The sequence below is a fragment of the Natator depressus genome, chromosome 9 (assembly GCF_965152275.1).
Source record: "Natator depressus isolate rNatDep1 chromosome 9, rNatDep2.hap1, whole genome shotgun sequence".
Taxonomy (NCBI): Eukaryota; Metazoa; Chordata; order Testudines; family Cheloniidae; genus Natator; species Natator depressus.
In genome coordinates this window covers 101,558,884-101,580,208 of record NC_134242.1, presented here as the reverse complement: position 1 = coordinate 101,580,208, position 21,325 = coordinate 101,558,884, and the positions used below count along the sequence as shown (strand labels likewise).

Here is a 21,325-nt window from a genome sequence, read left to right as displayed (position 1 = left end):
TATACAATTAAAGTTTCTCCAAGCATTTCCATTTTATATGCTCACATTCATAAGTTTACAATTGTCACAATTATTTTGACTAACATTTGTTGTCATGCCAAAAGCAGTTTTAAAGAAAAGTTTGAATAGAAACTGTTCAGTTTTTGAAGGGGTGGCTGTTTAGGGAAAATACAAGTTTTCTGCTAGAAAAAGGTTAAATCTATCTGAACATCACTAGCACTTCAGTGGGAGGCAGAAGAAACCTAAAGTTTATAGCAGGGACATAACTGTTCAGTCACAAATGTACCTTTAAGAGGTCTGCTCAAAATCTATTTTGATATGGCCAAGATATAAGGATTTTAAAAATACACCCTTCACACATGTGCAGAGGGTTCTGTTAACAGAATAAAACTAAATCTGTCCATGTTTCATTAGCAATGAGTATTGTGCTTGTAGAAGGGTGGAATACTGTTAAGGCTGGTAAGCTGTTACAGCTGCTCAGTGCTTCTGTCCTCAGAGCTAATAGAGAGCACAGACTGCTAATTCAGTAGACCTCAATGTAGAAAGGCAACAGGCATGGTTCGGCGACAAAAGCACTAGGCCAGGTTTATCGCCCTCAAGGCACATTCATAATGACTTGCACAACTACATTAACATGTGTGCCCCATGGCAAGGAACGGTTCAGTCAGCAGCAGGAGTCTCTGCTGTCCCCACAGCCACACCATAAACCTTTGTGAGATACCCCAACATGTAGAAAAACAACTGAAATAAACCACCTTATGTGTTTCATGACATCTGTTTGTTACCTCCCATTATCCCCAATATCTCAAACAAAAGATCCCTATTCAGTGTTCTGTCAAACCATCTTATCTTGTACTAGATTGGGGTGTAGCTATACTAGCCTTCTAAAACATTTACGTAAATATCTAGTGCCTTGTACACTAATAACTTTGCCAAGTTCACATACCAAACAGTGAATTTGTAAGCATCTATTTTAATAGATGGCCTGACTTTGGTTCATAACCTCTGGTTCAGGCTTTGCACCAGTCCCAGTGCTCCAAGCGCTCTCTGCTATATATAAACTGAGTGGAAAGTATTACTTGAGAGACAGTCTCAGTATTCCATTAGATTTGTGCATCTATATAGATAGATTCCAGGAATGTCATTGTGGGTCACTCTGAAGCCTATTATGTCTGTAGAGTCAGCATGAAGCAATGGAATCAACTACAAGTATGTTCAAAATATCACCAGGGTGAATTATTATTAGGTTTCACCATCTGTGACCATCCAGTTTTTAAGTTTTCAATAATTCACTTTACAAATTACACCTGTGCAGTGTACAGCTACAGTAAGACATTTATGATGTACCAAGAGTCATAAGACCATTGTTACCTCTGATATCACAACCAACCACCCCCCTTACTCTACAGCTAATTTGCATAAAACAATCTTACTGGATGTATGAGGGCAATTGCCCAGATGGCTTGATCACTTGGCCCAACTGCCAGCACAACCTCCCCCAGATACAAACCACCACCAACACAATTAGTATGCACAATAAACCCAAACACACATAGCCAGCCCCTCATGGCAACACACACCCTTCATTCATCATCAAAAAAAATAAAAGGCAGCATACACCCCCACTCAGTCTTACCATAAGTGACAACACACAAATTTGAGTTCAGTCATTTTTAATTTACGAATTACACTTGTGAAACAACCCAGCTTTTCAGCTGCTAGTATATAAGTAAGAAAACTGAGTTCATTTTTTAAAAAAGGTACAGGCTTTTAAAGTATGGTCTGAATGTGTTGAAGTAGCCAGGGCTCCAAAAGAATGCTGGTTTCATTGTATTGTGTGCCCAGATTGTACAGGAAAGTGCATTTAACTTGTGGCTAGCAAATAATTGCATATTATGTCATTGTTTGAGGTTCTTTTAAAAAAAAAAAACAAACAAACAAGGGACATTCCATCCCAAAAACATTAATATTGCAAAATAAAGCACACCAAAGGCTGGAAATGCCAAATTTAATGTTGTCTGCATAATCTTAATACTGCCCTCTTATGCCCTTATGATGCAACTTTTAATTATATGAACACTTATTTTCCTCTACATGACCCAGTGTGCAGATTGGACATTGAAAGAGACAGGCCCCAGACAACTGCCGCCTTCATAACAGATTTTTGTTAGTGGCACAAGAAAGAGCTTGTGGAATTCATGCTTTACATACTCAGCTTAGCCTGGGACAGATAACATGTTGTTAAAGAGACAGAGACCTACAGACTCCACCTCATTCAGTCCAAGGGTTGCACAGCAAGCAATGCATTAAGAATATGGCCCACACACTGAACAATGAGGATACTATAAATATTAAAAAGCTGCCTTATTCATGAAGCATATCTAATCTCTGCACTGAATGAGGCAGCCTTTTAGGAAAACTACTATGTGATCATGTAATCTGAGCCCATCATAATGCATATGCACCAGGGGTGGAGTTGAAGTTGTTCAGGCACCTTAACTTTGGCTTTCTACACCATTAGAGATTCCATTTGCAACTTAATCTTTTAATATAGCAGGGGTGGGGAGGTGTTAATGGAATGTTTTACACTTTCTGTACATCTTCCAATGGGGGGAGGGGCGGGGGGGGAAGAGAGAGAGAATAGGGACAAAACCAAAGGGTTTACCAATATAAATTATATGCCATTCTCTGTTTCCAGTATCTTCAATTCCCTAGTTACAGATATTTAAGTGCAGAAATCACCGCTTTGGGGGGGGGGGGGGGGGAGAATCACAGCATGTCTCCCATCTCCATGTACGCTAAGATCTGGAAATGTCAAAATAATCCATAAGAATGCTCCATAAATAGCAAAAAGAAAAGGAGTACTTGTGGCACCTTAGAGACTAACCAATTTATTTGAGCATAAGCTTTCGTGAGCTACAGCTCACTTCATCGGATGCATACTGTGGAAACTGCAGAAGACATTATATACACAGAGGCCATGAAACAATACCTCCTCCCACCCCACTCTCCTGCTGGTAATAGCTTATCTAAAGTGATCACTCTCCTTACAATGTGTATGATAATCAAGGTGGGCCATTTCCAGCATAAATCCAAGTTTAACCAGAACATCTGAGGGGGGGGAGGGGGGGAGAAAACCTGGATTTGTGCTGGAAATGGCCCACCTTGATCATCATACACATTGTAAGGAGAGTGATCACTTTAGATAAGCTATTACCAGCAGGAGAGTGGGGTGGGAGGAGGTATTGTTTCATGGCCTCTGTGTATATAATGTCTTCTGCAGTTTCCACAGTATGCATCCGATGAAGTGAGCTGTAGCTCACGAAAGCTTATGCTCAAATAAATTGGTTAGTCTCTAAGGTGCCACAAGTACTCCTTTTCTTTTTGCGAATACAGACTAACACGGCTGTTACTCTGAAACCCATAAATAGCAAAGTCTAATTTCTTTTCTTCATTTATTTTTACTCTCAATAACCTTAATTATTTTCTCCTCCTTCACATCTTGTCTTATTTGACTACTCATGAGTGACATAAGAATTTTTCACTGACAAGCTGGAGTGTCTATGCCATTAATTTCTGCAGAAACTAAACCTTTCATTAATAAAGGTTCTATCCACTAAAATTCTGAAGATAACCTTCCAAATGTGAACAGATGCAGAGCTCTCTTCTTTCTTCTGGAGTTTCAGCACCTCTGATACTGCCAAGAGCTTTCCTGATATATTGGGCATATTTTATTCACTCACCAAACCTTTCATAAAGATGGAGTGTTAAGTGATGCTGCCGTACAACATGCCTTCCATTCCCAGAATATGGGACTTCAAATCCCCAAAAATCAAACATTAAAAAACCAGGAACCATTCAGATGAGGTCTCCTCACATACCCTTGAGAAGTGTTATCATTACAAGAAAATCAAATCAAGTTATGAAGGCCAGGAAATACAGAGTTAACTTGATATTTCATGAACACCTGCCCTCCCCATTAGGATACCTGCACATTCATTTTGAAGTATAAATTATTAGCCTAAACTGCAGAAATACAGCCATAGTAAATCCTCCTAATACATGACTCTCTTTTGGACGGCCCTTAGATGCATGTCTGTATCTTAGGTGGATTTCTGGTTTTGACCTCCATATGTTAGCTGGAAATAACATTTGAGTTGAAGAGTCATAGTTTGATTTTAAAAGTGTAGATTTTCAATTACCAAATCTTGTTAAGGTGATAAATGCAGCTGTTGCTTGGTAATTGGTGACATTATTTCTATCTGGACATCCCCACTGGCTTGCATGCTACTGCCAAGATATGTGAATTTACTCACTTCTTGTACTACTTTGCCTTCTAAAGAAATGCTTGAGTTGTGAGTTGCTGAATTCTCATTAGATTTGTTTTTTCATAACTATTAATCCTGCCTTGTTAGTGATGCTTCACTTAGCCCTCACTAAACCACAGAGACCACTTTAATGTATGCAACCAGACTGCTGACAACCTCAAGGTAAGACACACTTGTTCACCTCTACAGACAGACAAAATTCAGCACTGAAACGAGTTATACTTGATCTCTGAAGGTATACATGCAGCTCTCTTCATATCACAGCAAAAGCTCTGCCAAGATGCTCCAACTAATTCTTCCACCATTCAATAAAGTTATACCTAACACTGAATGCCGCTGTAGAGCATGCAGATGAATGCTGGAATTCAAAACTGTGAAACATGAACAATGGCATATTCTTAATCCTTCCTCATATCTACCTATAGCAGATTCATAGATTTTAGGATCAGAGAGTAAACTTCCCACAAAATCTTCCCCATGGTACAGTGATAAGGTGATTATAGTTAGTTTACAATGTAAGTTGGCTCCAGGACAGGACTGCAGCAAAGGGTGGTAACATGGCTCCAGCAATAATTGAAGCATGGTCAATACTGTCCATTAATTAAAGCACAAACACTGGTCAGTGGGCCCACATGCTCTCAGACAGCACCTCCCCAGAGCAGAGGATGACTGTGAAAGTGGGATAGCCTCCCCCTCTCCTCCAAGAGAAGACAAAAATTGGCTCATCAGTGCACCCTGCCAATCCATCTCAGAGTTAAAAAGAAGGTTGTCAGGCCCCTTTGAGCCAAAACAGGATACTAAAACTGTGTGTGTGTGTTGAGGGGAGAGGGACAGCTCAAAAGAGTGCCACTGATCTAGGTGCTTATACATCACTGTAGTATTGGAGCACCTCAAAAACAATTAATTTATCCTCATAGAGGTGTTGTAAGGAAGAGGTGGGGAAGTTTTATCATTTTAAAATGGGGAAAACTGGCATTCCACTTTAAATCACACTGTGGATATTAAAGACTGAATTCTGTAGCTGCTTTAAAATTAATAGAGATCATGCTGCAACCCTAACTATTGCACAGTTAGTGCTGCCCATAATATAGGCTGTTCTTCTCCCCAAACGAGGCCTCACACTTCCTCTTGGCTAATACATTTAGGATATCCAATAATGTATTCATGGATTGGTTTGTGATTTTCTTGTTGGTTCCCCTCCTTGAGGCATTAAGTTTGGGATATCTGTTCTGCTGTTGCTGCAGTAAGTAGCTTAGAGGGAGAATGACAAACCTCTGAGGAGAAAATGACAGCCTGCCAGCGCCACCAACTGTAAATATTTCCCCTGGATCAGGACTTGAAAATTTCACTTGTTAGTGACAAACAGAAGCTTTCTACTTTAACTATGGGAGGCCCAAGCCATTGTTTTCTACAAAATATACAATTTTACGTAAGAGACAGGTTTTGAGGTTATAAAGATCACATGTGTCTTATCTTCAGGTTACATTGTCAGAAGACTCAGGAAGGCAGACAGCACCAGGACCACAACTGCAGCCCACCACTTTACCAAGCAGCAGCATTAATGGTGTGACATACTCTGCATAACTCTGATCAGTTTCAGAGTGTTATTCAAAACTCTGCAGAGCACAGTAAGACTCTGGCTGCTTGCTGGGAAAGCTATGGACATCTGCAGGCACAACAGATACTCCCCGAGAAAAGCCAAAGTGTAAATGGGGCAGAGGTGACTGCAAATCAAAACAGTCTTCTCATGCCACTCCCAGCTGCCAAGACCTCAGAAATGGGTAGCTCTGTGAAGCCTCTCTACCCAAGCGATAGCCAGGAAAGGTGAAGACTACAGAATCCCCACCACACACAATAAGAGGAGCATCTTAAGGGAGGCATTTGGAGAACATCTGCCTTACAAAAAAAATCAAAGAAGTTCCACGGGGAAGGACAGTGGGGAAAGAGAAACATCTGTTAAGAAACATCTTATATGAAGATAACAAACCAAATGAGGGTGAGCTCCTTAGTGGAGAGGCACTGAGCACAAAGCATGAAAAGACAGAGGGGGACCAATAGAGACGGCCAGTTCTTTAAGGTGGGCAGTTCCTTGAAAGTGAGGAAAAGAAACGCTAAATTGACAAGGAAATTAACTCAGGCATTTGGAGAGAGGGAGGAACGAAACACACTATCCAAAATAAAACGGTGGCGCACACAATGCCTCCTGCTTCGCGCGGGAAGGCAAGAACCGCGGAGGGTCTTCTGGGCAGCGACGCGATGCTTTGGGGAGCCGCTTCACCTGGGTCCCCTCACGGAGAAGGCGGCAGCAGGCCAGCCCCAGCCCCAGGCCCGACGGGAATCGCCACGAGCCTGCCCCGGGCCCGCCCTGAGGCGACGGCTCTAGCCCGGTACTCAGGACAGCCAGCCTCGGGCTCAGCCCCCGTCGGGAGGCCCGGCCCTGCGCTCAGGGCGTGGGGAGAGGCCCGGGCGGGCGTGAGGTGCCCAAGATGGACGCAGCGCACCAGCTTCCCGCGCGGCCTTGGCCCTGCCGGGCCCCGCGCAGCCTCCCAGCGCGCCACACGGGCGCGCCGCCGAGACACGGGCCCGCAGCCGCCCCCGGCGGGGCTCCGGGACAGAGGGCCAGGCTGCGGCCGGGGCGCCCCGGGGAGCTGGCTCCGCGCTCACCTCGCGTCGGCCGGTGGAGACCGCAGTCGCCGCAGGCTCCTCTGCCGAGCGGGCCCTCAGCGGTAACGACCGGTACGAGGAGAGCAACCTCCAGGGACCCGCCCCGGGACTCGCCCCGCGCGTGCGCGCCCCCTCGGCCCCACACTGCGCATGTGCGCCTACGAGCGCGGTGTCCTCTGGGAGATATAGTCCCTCAGGGCGAGCTAGCTCCTCCCTCGAGAGAGGCTGGGGTCGCCATGACTCCGCCCCAACCGCCCTGGGGGCCGCAAATCGGGAGCGGGCTTTGCGACCTTGGGCGCGCTGACCACCCACAGGCGCCGCCCCTGCTCTCCCGGGCCCAGCGTTCTCCGGGGCAGCGCGATGGCTCCCCGGGGCAGCCCAGGTCCATCCAGCCTGCCCTCCCGCCCTGCGCGCTCGGCGCTGCACGCAGGGGACATGCGATCAGAGCGGCCAGGCTGGGTCAGAGCAATGTCCGTCCAGCCCAGCGTCCTGCCTTCCGCCAGCGGCCAGTGCCAGGTGCTTCCGCAGGCGTGGCCAGACCAGCGATCCAGCCCTGTCCTTGCCCTGCCTTGTGCTTTCTGCCATTCAGATACGTCTTTCTGAGCTGGGGCAACCGGCACTGCCCGCAGTACTCCAAGGGTGGGTGCACACGGATCTCTACGGACGTATTATGATATTTTCAGTCTTACCTAGCCCTTTCCTGATGGTGCCCACCTTGTTCGCTTTTTTGGCTGCCGCTACACATTGAGCAGATGTTTTCAGAGAACTGTCCCCAGTGACTCCAAGATCTTTTTATTTAGTTGTAACAGCTAATTTAGACCCATCATTTTATATGTATAGTTAGATCTATAGTTGTTTTTTGCCACTATAAACATTGATTTTCATCTGCCATTTTGTTGCTCAGTCACCCAAGTTTACTGAGATCTCTTTGTAGTCAGCTTTGGACTTAACTCTCTTGGACCTAGAATCCAACGTGTTAAGGGACGTGACTTGTATCTGGGTGGAGAACTTCACTTATTTATTATTTCTTAACCACGAGTGTGCTTTGTGTTGTGCATATTGCAAGTATAAAGACACCCCATGATCCAGAAAAGCTTACAGTCAAAAAGAGAAGGCAAGACGCACTGCAGGACCCATAGGAAGAGGTTCAGTACTTAGCTAGCTCCCAGTGACCACATATTTTTTACAAAAGCCAGAAGTAATTTGGGCCCAAACTTTAATGTTTTTTCTTTAAAAAATTCTTTATATTTTTTTTAAGAAAACATAATTCTGTGTTTAAACTACTGCAAGAAATGAAACAATGCAGAACATGTTTAAACTCAAACCAAGGGGTGAGGGATGGGTGTGGGAGCGTAGGTAGATGAGGAAACAAAATGAACAGCATTTAACATAAAAGCATACGTCCCATCTCATAGGTTTTTGGAACTGACAGGCTGGTTCAGCCCCAAGGTCCAGGTGTCCTGTCTCCAATGGTTGCCTATGGCATGTCTTATACAGGTAAGATTAGATCAGTGGTTCTCAACCCGCAGCCCAATCAGCACTCAGCTCCAGCCCATGTGACATCCTCAGGGCCATACAGGTAGTGTATATATTGTGTGAATGCAGCTCACAATGGTAAATAGGTTGAGAACCACTGGCCTAGATGATCACAATGGTCCCCTCTGCCTTGGGAATTAATGAAAAGTGAGAGGACAAGATTAAAGCTAAACAGAAGGAAAAGGGCTAGAGTGTTAAAAAAAGAAGAAGAAGAAAAGTGACAATCCAAGAAGATAGCAGCACATTCAGTTACCAGAGGGCCACTGAACATGAGACAGAATAACTATCTCAGCAAGCTCAGAGGTTCAGGCAGGTTGTCTTGTCCTCTAGGGAAGGTTTATAGTTAGATCATTTTGAACTATTCTCTGTTCACCTATCTTAGTAGAAATGGTGGTAATTTGGGAAGGGTGTTCCTGGAGTTCAGAGGGGAGATGTGCCAGCAGGCACTTCTTGCTCATGCCCTCAGCAGCAGGACTGATTATCTGTGTCACTCCAGGTTACTACTAATAAAGTTCTTAGCTCTGTAGCTTTATTGTGCTCCTGGCTGCTCCACACCATGTGAAAGAGCCCATTTCTCAGGCACCTTGTTTGACTCTGCTTGGCCCTAGCCCCAGTGTACTGAGGGGCCTTGTGGTGTGCAGGGCTAGGTCTGTGAGACTGAGCAATGTGCTAATCACTAAAGCCTTGAAGAAAAGGATCAAAGCCAGCACCAGTTGGAAGGGAGCCCTTCCCTGGAGGGGTGCCTGGATACAAGGCAAGCAGGGCTGAGGCAGGGAAGCCAAAGAAACATACTTGGTGCAGAGTACGTGTTGCAGGGAGGTGCCGTAAAGAGGGAAACCAGGAATCCAAAGAATCCTTAGCCACGGTGACCCAAAAAGCAGAGTCTAACCAGGTCTGGGGAAGGCTGAGGATGTAGTGGAAGGATCATGGGACAGCCAGGGGAAGCGGTGGCAGAAGCCCCCAAACATCAGGACCAGTTACACCATCAAAATCCTCCCAAATGAGGATGTTTGTCTGGTGGAGCATCCATCCCCTACTACTCCAAACCCCAGGACCCAGTGCTCCCTATCATCAGAGCTGGAGCTCAGGGCTTGTGCTAAAGTGTCTCAGTGCCTAGACTCAATTGGGCCATCTTGTCCTTCTGGTTCTACTGAGCCAGACTGCAGCATCTATAGTGTAGGGTATGCAGACTGCAGCTTCTGGGAGGGTCTCAGAGCAGGCTGGGAGTTTAATCTCAGATGTGAGCCAAGGTCAGTGGAGCTGGAAGGCATCAATAGAAACAAGGACAGCATTCTGGCTCACGGGGTATGTGCAGGTTGAGCCCCTAGAAATGCAGGCCCCTTTGGAACCACATAAATTAGAAAGACTTGAGGCCATCTCTGGTGCCTCTCTTCATGGTCCCTTCCAGTTCCTTCCTTCCCTTCCATCCCCTCTCCACAGACTGCTTCCCTGCTTCTTGTCTCTGTTCCTCTCCTCTCTCTAGCTGTAGCTTGAATGCATGCTTGTTTGTCTCAGGCTGAGTTGTGCTTGGGATGCTTCCATGCTCTGGGTCTTCCAGTGAGGTGGCAACTACACCAACAGGTTTCTTCACAGCTCCCTCATGCTGTAGCCATTCCGCTGATGTGCAGCTGCTCGTGTAGTGCCCAGTGTTTTGCTCAGATTAGGGGTAGACTGCAAGGTGGCTAAAATGCCCATTTACACGAGCACTCCCAATGTCACTCCCAGGGCTGGACCTATTGAGTTCTCTGGAGCTTGCGCCCGCCCACATCTGAAGACCCCTCCCCAGCCCAATGGGAGGGGTCTAAACTAAACCCAGGGCTCCAGTAAAGTCGGGAGACAACAAATGATAAAACTGGACAGGAGTGAGAGTTACAGACTCAAAAGCAGGGAGCCAGAAGGGGACACTGAGCAGAGAACTCCAGACAGCGCCCACTGCTCCTCGAAGGCATCCAGGGAGTCAACGGACACCGCCCAGAGGATACGAGACCTAAGGGATGAGCGAAAATAGGCACCACAATTGCAGAATACCTTCCCTGTCCATCCACATCCGCTTGGTAGGGTGCACAGTCACCTTGGTCAGCACCAGGAGGAGGTTGATGAGGAAGTCTTGCAACTGCATGGGGCCATGGATGGGGTGAGTGTAGATCAGGAGCTGCAGGGAAAAGTGCAGCCAGAACCAGAGGAGAAGGCTCTGGAGAAGCCAGAAAAGGGGCTGCAGCCTGGCACATTCGATGTAAATGTGCACCAGGGTCTCCCTCTCACCACAAACGGGGCAAGTGCTGGGAAGGTGGGTGAACCGTGCCAGGTACACGCCTGTGCTCACGGCTCCATGAAGGAGCTGCCAACCAATATCCCCAGCAGGTCGGGGGACAGTGTGTATTCCACACTGTCCCAGCGGGGCTCCTCCTCCTCCATAGGTGGCAGATAGTCCTGCCACATGGTGTTGGGGCACGACGTGAGGGTGAGGAAGTGAAGGGTGTGGAGCACAAGTGTGTACAGCTGTTTCCTAGGCACAGTTCAGAAACAAATCAGCTGCAGGTCACGCAACTGGCTTGGATACTGCTGGGGAGGTTGGCCAGGGAAGCTCACAGCACAGGGGCCCAAGGACAAGGTCTGGAGGGCCAGGGGTGAGGGGCAAGTGGGGAGCACCCTCCTGCAGGACCGGCTCAAGAAAGGCCTGAGAGCAGGGTTGCCAACCCTCTCGGATTGGCAAGGAGTCTCCTGGAATCAGCCTCAATCTCCGGTGACTATTGAAAGCAATCTGGGAGATTTTTAATAGGCCGCTAAAAGTCCAGTCGGCAGCACAGTGGGGCTAAGGCAGGCTCCCTGCCTGCCCTGGCTCCGCACGGCTCCCACAAGTGACCGGCATGTCCCTCTGGTGACTAGGTGCAGGGTAGCCGGGGGGGGTCTCTGCGTGTTGCCCCCACCCCAAGTGCCTACTCTAGAGCTCTCATTGGCCGGGTTCCCAGCCAATGAGAGCTGTGGGGGCGGTGCCTGCAGGCAGGGGTAGCACGCAGAGCCACCTGGCCAGCCCTGTGCTTAGGAGCCAGATATGCTGGCCACTTCTGGGAGCTGCCCAAGGTAAGCACTACCCACCTGGAGCCCACACCCCAACCCTGAGCCCCAGCCCTGAGCCCACACCCAAACTCCCTCCCAAAGCTCACACCCCCTCCCTCACCCCAACCCCATGCCGCAGACCGGTGAAAGTGAGTAAGGGTGGAGGACAGCGAGTGACGGAGGGAGGGGGATGGAGTGAATAAGAGCGGGCCTCAAAAAAGGGGCAGGGCAGGGGCATGGCCTCGGGGAAGGGGCGGGGCAAAGGTGTTTGGGTTTGTGCAATTAGACAGTTGGCAATCCTACCTGTGAGGCAGACAGTAAGGCTTCCCTCACCTCCTAGAGTATTTCCCGGGTGGTATGAGGGGGTGGAAAGCCCCGAGCACCAGCCAAGCGCAAGGGGATTCACCCAGTCCCTTTGGTCATAGTCCAGGAAGGCTCCGATCCAGGAGGCACCTGCCAGGACCAACCTCTGGCACACCAAGGAGATGGAGAAAGGGCTCAATGGCTAGCCTGTACAGTTGGCCTGACAGTGGGCAGCCTTGACGCACCCGTTGCCCAAAGCTGATGGGTTTGGTCAGGGTCCAGTTGAGCTTGGACTGGACTTGGACTCCCAGGGCTAGAGCTTCAATGTGCTTCAAGAGCAGGAGGAGGAGATGTGAAGAAAAGTGCTGGAAGCCAAGGCCCCTAAGCAATACCACCTAGGTACTGCCTTAGCCACTCTGCAGCACAATCTAATCAGCAACAGCTTCACTGCCAAGCATTCTCCTTCCTCACTCTGCTCACACTGACTCTGCCCCTCAGCCATACTGCTGAGAGAAAGGGGAGGCCACAGCCCACTCACCCTTCTCACCGCAGACAAAGGACGGGTGAAACTGTAGGAGCAACAGCTCTGCGGCCCTGAGCAGGACCTGAGCAACAGGCTCAGGGACTGCCCCAAACTCTTCCCAGCTGGTGATGAAAAGAGCAGTAACTAACAGAAGCATCTCTTACTGAACTGGGAGCTACTGGATGGGTCCCCACTCCCCTTCCCTGCTGGGGAGAACATCCTCATGGCTTCTTCTGCTCTCTGGGGCTAGTCCCTTCCATCCAGACTCTCTTTGCCCCAGCACCTTATCCATTGATGGGGGTCTCTTCAGCACAAAGGGTAGATCTACACTGCTAAACGTTTAGAGCTAGTGCACTAGAGATCGCAGTCCAGGTGTTGCAGTTCTGGCAGAGACCAGTGGGGCTGCCCAAGCTCAGACCAAGGGGGTTGCACGGACTTGAGACCTGCTGCCTGAGCCACAACATCCGCGCTATTTTTAGCACACTAGTTCCAGACCCACTAATGCAAGGCTGTCTTCTCGGGTTGGGAGGCTTGGTCCCAGCTGCAGTGTGGACACACCCAAAGAGGGAAACCAGAGCAGGAGCGGCACCTCGTGCTGTCTGGGGGAAAGAGGAGAGAAAGAGGGGCAGAGGTGCAACTACAGACTGCTGGCAACTGGGGTCAGGCTCCCATTGGTGACCTGTTACAGTCCCTGCCCTATGCGAACACAGAGCCTGAGGCTGAACTCACTTTGTTGGCACTGGCCCACCTCTAACGACCAGATGGCCTGTGTCTAAATGTGCTCACCAAACCTACCTTACCCACTGAAAACAAAGGCGATGGGGGGCAGGGGAGAGGAGGGTTGGAATATGGCAGGATAAAGAAACTGAACGTCATAACTTAACCCCATCCCATGGCAGTGGTCAGTAGCCCCAACACACCCTACCCTTCTGCTGCTGGCAGAGGTGCATTTAATCACAGACTCATAGAAACGTAGGACTGAACAGGACCTCAGAAAGTCATCAATTCCAGCCTCCTTCACTGAGACAGGACCAACAAAACCTAGACCATCCCTGACAGATGTTTGACTGACCTTTTCTTAAAAACCTCCAGTGAGGGGGATTCCACAGCCTCCCTTAGAGTCGTGTTCTGGAGCCTCACTGCCTTATAGTTAGAAAGATTTTTCTCATGTCTAACCTGAATCTCCCTGGCTGCAGATTAAGTCTATTACTTGTCCTACCATCGATGGCCATGGAGAACAATTGAGCACGACCCTCTCTCTGGGAGCCCTCAACGGATCTGAAGACTGTGATCAGGTCTCCCCTGAGCCTTCTTTTCTCAAGATCTAACATGCCCAGGTTTTTAACTTCTCCTCACGGGTCAGGTTTTCTAAACCTTTCATCACTTTTTTTGCTCTCCTCTGGATGCTCCAGTTTATCCACATCTTTTCTAATATGTGGCACCCAGCACTGGACATCGTATTCCAGCTGAGGCCTTAGCCATGCCAAGAAGAGTGAGAAAATACCACCTGTGTCTTACAAATGACACATGTGCCACAGGCAGAGAATAGCAGGGACTGAGGTGCACCCATGCCTCTGCAATGGCAGGGAAATGATTAAGTAATGGTGCGGAGTGTGAGTCAACTGTAAGCTTAGGCAGGACTGAACCATGTTCAGTGCCAGCTCAGAAACTTTGGTTAACTCTTGTTCCAAGTAGGGCTCAGCCATGGTTTCTGAACTACTGTTGATTGTAGTTTGGTCCTGTCTACACTTACAGTTAAACCACGATTTGCACTGGCTCAGCTGCACTTGCTGCCTCAACAGCTACATTCCCTGGTGTAGACCAAACTTTTTCCTAGAAGATTTGGAGAGCAGGTCTGTGCTTCATGAACATTGGAGACTGCAGGCTGCTTCCTGCCCCATTGTACATATTCCTTTCCCCCTCTACTGCGCAGCCTTCTTAGGCAATGGGAGAGAAGGACCCTAATCCTAACCCTAACCTTTCTTGCCTATGCGTGACTTGCTTTAACAAGGTGTTTCTGTGTCTAGAGCCCCCGTTACTCATCTGCTCTTCAGATGAATGTTGCAGGGCTGCAGCCCTCACTGATTTCCTGGGGCCCATCCAGACTTAGCTCATGCTTCATGTCTCCCTCTAATGCAGTTTTATGGTGCCCTTTGTTTCAGCTTCTCGCCTGTTTCTTGGGGCTTTTTGTGTTGCTGTTGCCACTGGTGACACACTCTCCAGGTTGAGAGGGCAAGGCAAGTCCAAACATCCACCTCTATTTTTACATCACTCTTTGTGGTGTCTCTGGGTGTTCATTTTGAGGAGAGCTGGGTTTTTTCTAGTATCACTGTTCCTGTGTGAGGGATGGGGGATACCTTCTCTTGCTCTGAAGGGAGGGGGGATCAGGTATTTGACTAGTATAGACTATTCTTTTATGGGCAGGGAGCTCTGCAAGCACGGGAACCAAACTACTGTGGGAATCTCCAGAGACCTTAGTAACAGCAAAGCTCTTAGGCCCAGATTCACAAAGGTGTTTAGACCCTTAAGTTTGGGGTTTAGGCTCCACTGCAACCCAAAAAACTGCCACCAATCTCTGTAGATACCTAAACTCGCTCAGCACCTACATTGTCAGGGTAAAAGTTCCTTAAGTGCCTAAGTTTCTGCCTCTGGGCATGTGCACTGCTGTCTCACGCTGGGTGTCCAGTCGCCTGCCTCCACCTAAACCCCAGAGCTATCCATGAACCTGGAGAAACAAGGTGTTTACCCACCTAGCTCGGGTGTGAGGGCTGATCCAGCAGGCGTGCCCAGAGGCTGCCAACTAGATTGGGTCCCATTCAAAATGGAGAAGGAGGAGTTGCTGCCACCTACGTTATAACTTGTAGTCATAGATACATCCATTTTGCGATTTGTGCCTCACCTATCAAAAAAGTCACATCCCAGCACTGGTGGACACTAGACTTGGACACGGGATTCCAGCAGTGGTCAGATCAGTGCCAAATACCTAGGTAAAATAACCTTTTTGCTTGTACTTGAGAGTCCCCTGTTTATGCCTCCAAGATTCACATTAACCCTTTTGGCCACAGCACTGCACAATAGCCAGCTGATTAGCCACCATGACCCCCCACCCCCACCAATATTTCTTAAAGTCACTGCTTCCCATGATAGAGTCCCCCATTGTGTCAGTTTGGTCTAGAGTCTTTGTTCCTACCTGTCTACATTTACATTTAGCAGTGTTGGATGGCTTTCTGAAAGCTCTGCTCTCGGAATTATTTTGGGGCAGTTCCATGTGCTGTGTTAGACAGGAGGTCAGACTAGATTATCACAGTGGTCCCTTCTGGACATGGAATCTATGAATATTAAAATACATATCATTTGCTTGTGCCCAGTTTACCAAGTGATGCAGATTACTCTGTATCAGTGACCTCTCCTTTTCGTTATTGACCACCACCCCCAATTTTTGGGTCATCCACAAACTTTATCAATGATGATTTTATGTTTTCTGCCATGTCATTAATAAAGATATTAAATCGTATAGGGCCAAACACTGATCTTTGTAGGACCCCACTAGAAACACACCTGTTGAATGATGATTCTCCATTTATAATTAAATGTTGAGACTTATCAGTTAGCTAGCTTTTAATCCGTTTTATGTGTGCCCTCTTAATATCATTCCAATTTTTTAATCAAAATGTTATGTGGTACACTATTACCTTTATCAACAAAACTTGTAATCTCATTCAAGAAAGATATCAAATTAGTCTTGACAGGATCTATTTTCCATAAACCCATGCTGATTGGCATTCATTATATTACTCCCCTTTAATTTTTTATTAATAAAGTCCCACATCAGCCGCTCCCTTATCTTTCCTGGGATCAGTGTCATACCGGCAGGCCCATAATTACCCAGGTTATATGGTTTACCCTTGTGGATACTGGCACAACATTAGCTTTCTTCCAGCGTTTTGGAACTTCCCCAGTGTTTCAGGACTTAATGAAAATTAACATTAACAGTCCAGTGAGGTCCTCAGCCAGCTCTTTTAAAACACCTGGATACTGATTTAAAAATGTCAAACTTTAGTAGCTGCTATTTAACTTCCTCCCCAGTGTACAAGAAATATCCCACTGTAGACAATGCCAGAGAGACATAGGTGAGCTAAACTCTTTACACTCGGGAGGCAGTGTCTCTAGCAGCTTTAAATTCAGAGCTGGCCCTCAGTCTCCAGATAATTCAATCTGCTCACCTGCAGATGGTTCTGGGGTCCCATGTGCTTGTCTTTGAAAGAAAGAGGCTTCAATCTCTCTTTTGAAGATGCTACATGAATGTCATTTGCTTACTGCTCCTTCCTCCCCCTCCTCATCTCCCTCCTCTGACCAGCTCAAGCTGTCATCTGACTCCTCCCACTGCTCTCCTTCGGGGTCCTCAGCATCCATAGGATCTTTCTCAGTCTGGTCTTGTCTGGGCTGAGAGCTGTTCTGGAGATGCTCCAGTTTGGCCCAGGTCATGGGGCTGGTCTTTCGCAGGGCGATTTCCACTTTCGTGGGCACCATGTTTACAAAGCTCTTCTGTACATCAATGACCTAGAGTGAGAATGAGGCAGGCATGTCATGGTAAGCATTCATCAGACACACTCGCTGGCCAGACATTTAGTATTAGCCATTATATATGCCCATGATGCTTTCCTGTAGAAGCAAGAAGTCAGTGTGAAGAGGAGGCAAAGCAGAATGAAAACCAAAACATTTGCATGGAGTCCAGTACCTGGGACACTAACACCATGATTCCTCAAGGATTTTCTGATGCTCCATTGTGGGGGGCTGATCACCATGAGTCTTAAGTCATCCACACAGGAAAAGGCGGAAGGTTACCAATGGAGAGGGAATGGAAAGCACAAGTAGCAACTGAGATAAACTACCCAGAACTTTTGAGCCTCCACTACAGCAAAGGCAGTACTCTTCTCAGCTACTAGAAGAGAGGGATCATGGGTAAAGTCAGGGAGGGCAATGACTGCATTGCAGTGATCGGCCCAACCAACTGGATTCCATTTACAGGGATTGAGGGCCTCCAGGGTGCCATGCAGAGAGATAGGAGTCCCTCCTGGGTGCCCCAGGATGCTGGGGTGCAGAGATGTGGCACACAGCTGAGGAGAGACACAGTAAAATGAGAGGAACTATAGTTACAGGCAAAAAAGGTCAGGGACGAGATGCTACAGGAGAATGGAGTGAAGGGTAGGGATAGGAAATGCACCAAGGCAATGAGAGTATTATTCCTCCCTCTACCTCAGGGGTGGGCAAACTACGGCCCTTCAGACATTTTAATCTGGCCCTTGAGCTCCTGCCAGGGAGCGGGCTCCGGGGCTTGCCCCGCTCCACGTGTCCCATGGCTTCCCACGGCTCCCGGAAGCAGCAGCATATCCCCTCTCTGGCTCCTACGCATAGGAGCAGCCAGGGTGCTCTGCACACTTCGCCCTCCTCAAGCGCCATGCCTGCAGCTCCCATTGGCCAGCAACTGCAGCCAAAGAGAGCTGCAGGGGCAGCACCCGTGGACAGGGCTGTGCGCAGAGCCGCCTGGCCACGCCCCTGTGTAGAAGCTGGAGAGGGACATGCCGCTGCTTCCGGGAGCTGCTTGAGGTAAGTGCCACCCGGAGCCTGCACCCCTGACCCCCTCCAGTGCCCCAACCCTGTGCCCCAGTCCTGATCCTCCTCCCGCCCCCCAAACCCCTCGCTCCCACCCTCCTGCACCGCAGAGCCCTCACCCCTCCTGCACCCCAACCCCAATTTCATGAGCATTCATGGGCCGCCATATAATTTCCATACCCAGATGTGGCCCTCGGGCCAAAAAGTTTGCCCACCCCTGCTCTACCTACTCAGGAGATAGTGGGGTGGGAGGGCCGGGGGCAAGAAGTTACCAAAGCTACCAAAGAGAATGTTTAGGCTACACATTAGTAAAATAGGGAGGCAGCCTGGTCTCAAGGATTGAGCACAGGACTGGGAGTCAGGAGGTCCCGAGTCTAATCCTGGCAGTACTAGACTCACCATGTTACCTTGGGTAAGTCACGTCACTGCCCTGTGCTTCAGCGTCGAACGCTGCACAAGAGGAGGAATGACAGACCTGCCCAAGGATTAGTTACTTACTGATTGTAAAAGTACAGTAGGAATGCTGTGAATTATGAGCAAAATCGCATCCTGGCTGAAATGCATGGCAGGTTAGTGGGCATGCAGGCAGTCTGTTCGATGCAGGAGGAGACTGGGTGACCAAGGATGCTGTATGATTGCACAGAGAAGAGATAAACCTGTTACAGCACACCAAGACACATGTAAATGGAGTCGCCACAGGCCCCACTGTTGCACTCAGCCACTCTGTGGCCTTTTACTTGTTATTCACTGTCTGAATTACAGGCAGAACTGAGCGTGCTGGCTATACGTAAGATTGACCAACACTCCCCAGCATAAGACCCTGTTTTCAGCTGTATATAACTTTGCCTAATTATAACCATTTGGGCTGAAATGTTCTCTGCCAAGAGTCTGCCTCAGGCTGATTTTTGATTTTTTGTTTAAAGTTTCAGCAAAAAATGTTCTTAGAATGAGCTAAGGGAAAATATATGTCGTTTTGCCCAGGTTAAAAACATTCATACAGCTCTTTGGTTGAGAATTGCAAACACGTCTCTGCAGGGACGGACTTGGAGCAGGGCAGAAGGGTTACCCTGGTGTGAGGGATGTGCCTTTTGCAGTTCCTAGGAAAACATGCCCACATTTGGCCAACATCTGTGTCTTTGAAAGCATCTCAGTCTGCAGGTGCTCAGCAGAGACTTGCTAGTGTTTGGCAGTTAAATGAACTGAAAATTAACTGCACTGAGGCAGGGACTGAGCAGGACATTCCCTGCAATTGCTACTCCCTGCTGTTGTGGGCTGATCTGGAGCTCAGCCTGAGAACTGAGAGCATGAAGATGCGCGCTCTCTCTCTCTCTCTCTCTCTCTCGCTCGCAATGCCAGACAGTGAAGGAGAAAGCAGTCAGACTCAAATGCAGAGGGGACAAGAGAAGGCCGGAAGGTGGGGTAGTCGGACTGAAGGAGGAGAGAGTAGATTGGGCCAAGGCACCTTGGACTGGGAGCTAGGGGTGAGACTGGGCATGGCTGACCCAGGAGAGTGGGAGCCAGTGGGGGATGGGGACAGAACTGGGAGCCAGTGTGTGTGTGGGGGAGATAGACTGGATGAGGAATGGGAGGGGATACTGGAATTGGCTGGGGAAGGAGACTAAGCCAGGGAGTGTGTGTGTATGTGGATCCTGAAATCAGATGAGAGCCTGGATTGTTGGGGGAAATGGGACTGGCTGGAAAGGAGCCAGAAGGGGGATATGGAGGACCCATGGAGGCCCTTGCATCTGGGTAGTAAAGCATCAGCTTCAACCCAACATGCAGTTGTCTCCAGATCACAGACCTGGTTGCTGGCAGCCATTAACCCCTTCTCCAGCATAACACCCCCCCCCATATGTCAGCTCTGCTCACCGGCCTAAAACGGGTTTAAAATGGAGACAGCCTTAATGATTTCTTTCTTCAGACAGGAGAAAAGTAATGAGGGGTGGAGGGGAAGAAGAGGGTATACTGGCAAGGGGGCACACTGAATCCCTTGCAGGACAGGTAAAGGGTCCACCCAGAGTCCTTGGCATGGGGGGGAGAATTGGGAGACCATGGTATGGGGGAAAGGAAAGCTGGGGGATACAAAGAGTTCCTGACATGGGGGGAATGGGGCATAAGAGGAGGGAGACAGAATCCTTGGCATGTGGTGAAGGGGAGAATGGGAGACACGCAAAGCCCCAGACATGATGGGGGGGAAGCATTGCCGTGAGTCCCTGAAACACTGGGGGATGGGAGGGTGGCCCACAGGGAGCTTGTTGTAGGGAATGGAGGAAGACAGGGAACTCCTGTTGTATACACTGTGCTCATGCTCAGCCTACAGATACTACAAAGTGTGTGGCCCTCCAGCAAATTAGGCACAAAAACAGTGTTAGCGGAATGCTAAGATTGCAAAGTCAAAGTCAAGCGTTCCAAAGTTAGGAAATGCTAGAAATAAGGCTGCCAGTGCACCCTTAATTTGGCCCCCTTTACGTGGACGCACCGTGATACAGCCTCTAATTACATGGTCGCTAGTATTTTTTCCATATCACCCATGACATTCTGTGCAGAGGATGCACCTAGTCAAAGTTAAACTCTCTAAAGCCATCAGGACCGGATAACTTAAACTCAGGACTATTAAACAATATAGCCAAGGAGCTCTCGGCATCATTAATGTTGATTTTAACACATTTTGGAACATTGGGAAAGTTTCAGAAGACTGCGAAAATGCTAATATTGTGCCAATATTTAAAAAGCATAAATAAGAAGATGACCTGGATAACTATAGGCCACTTAGCCAAACATTGATCCCAGGCAAAATTGTTGGAAAGGCTGATGTGGGATGCCATGAGTATAGCATATTTGATACCACTGAACATGCTTTGATGAAAAATAGGTTGCTCCCGGGATGAATCGGAGTTGGGTAGATACTACAGTGATGAGTGCCATAGAAAAGCCTATGAGGAAATTAAATTTTATTCGGAGCAGAGTTTGAATAGTGTGCTGTAAATAAGGCCTGGGGTCACACATTAGACAATGTGGAGAAAAACTGCTGAATGAACACCAGCCATCCTTCTGTGCACTGAATGAGGCAGGAACCTTGTGGAAAAAAACAGTATGTGATCGTGTAATTAAGACTGTTTCATAATGTGTGCACCCCAAGAGGGCTGAGATAAGGTTGCACAGGCATCCTTAACTCTAGCATTTCATAACTTTTAAATGCTTGACTTTGGAATCTTAACATTCTTTTTTTAAAGTTGGCATATAAGCTCTTTTGGGGCATGGTCTCGCTCTTTACTTGTTTCCGTGAGCCACCCAGCATGCT

At 48.3% G+C, this 21,325-nt stretch overlaps 2 protein-coding genes across 5 annotated transcripts in view; both read right to left on the bottom strand.

Annotated features, from left to right (window-relative positions):
• LOC141993304 (rho-related GTP-binding protein RhoG-like) overlaps positions 1 to 7,119 on the bottom strand; it is a 34,476-nt gene extending 27,357 nt beyond the window's left edge. For both annotated transcript variants that reach the window (XR_012640812.1, XM_074962835.1), the window contains exon 1: positions 6,993 to 7,119. The gene's annotated coding sequence lies outside the window, so the exon portion shown is untranslated. The remainder of the gene's footprint in view (positions 1 to 6,992) is intronic.
• An 8,897-nt stretch (positions 7,120 to 16,016) lies between these two features.
• The window catches only part of ITGB1BP2 (integrin subunit beta 1 binding protein 2), a 31,521-nt gene continuing 26,212 nt past the window's right edge, over positions 16,017 to 21,325 (bottom strand). For 2 of the 3 annotated variants that reach the window (XM_074962834.1, XM_074962833.1), the window contains one exon: positions 16,017 to 16,971. In XM_074962834.1, the coding sequence (XP_074818935.1) occupies positions 16,717 to 16,971 (255 nt within the window). In that variant the 3' untranslated portion in view covers positions 16,017 to 16,716. The remainder of the gene's footprint in view (positions 16,972 to 21,325) is intronic. The other variant, XM_074962832.1, reaches the window with a different exon arrangement.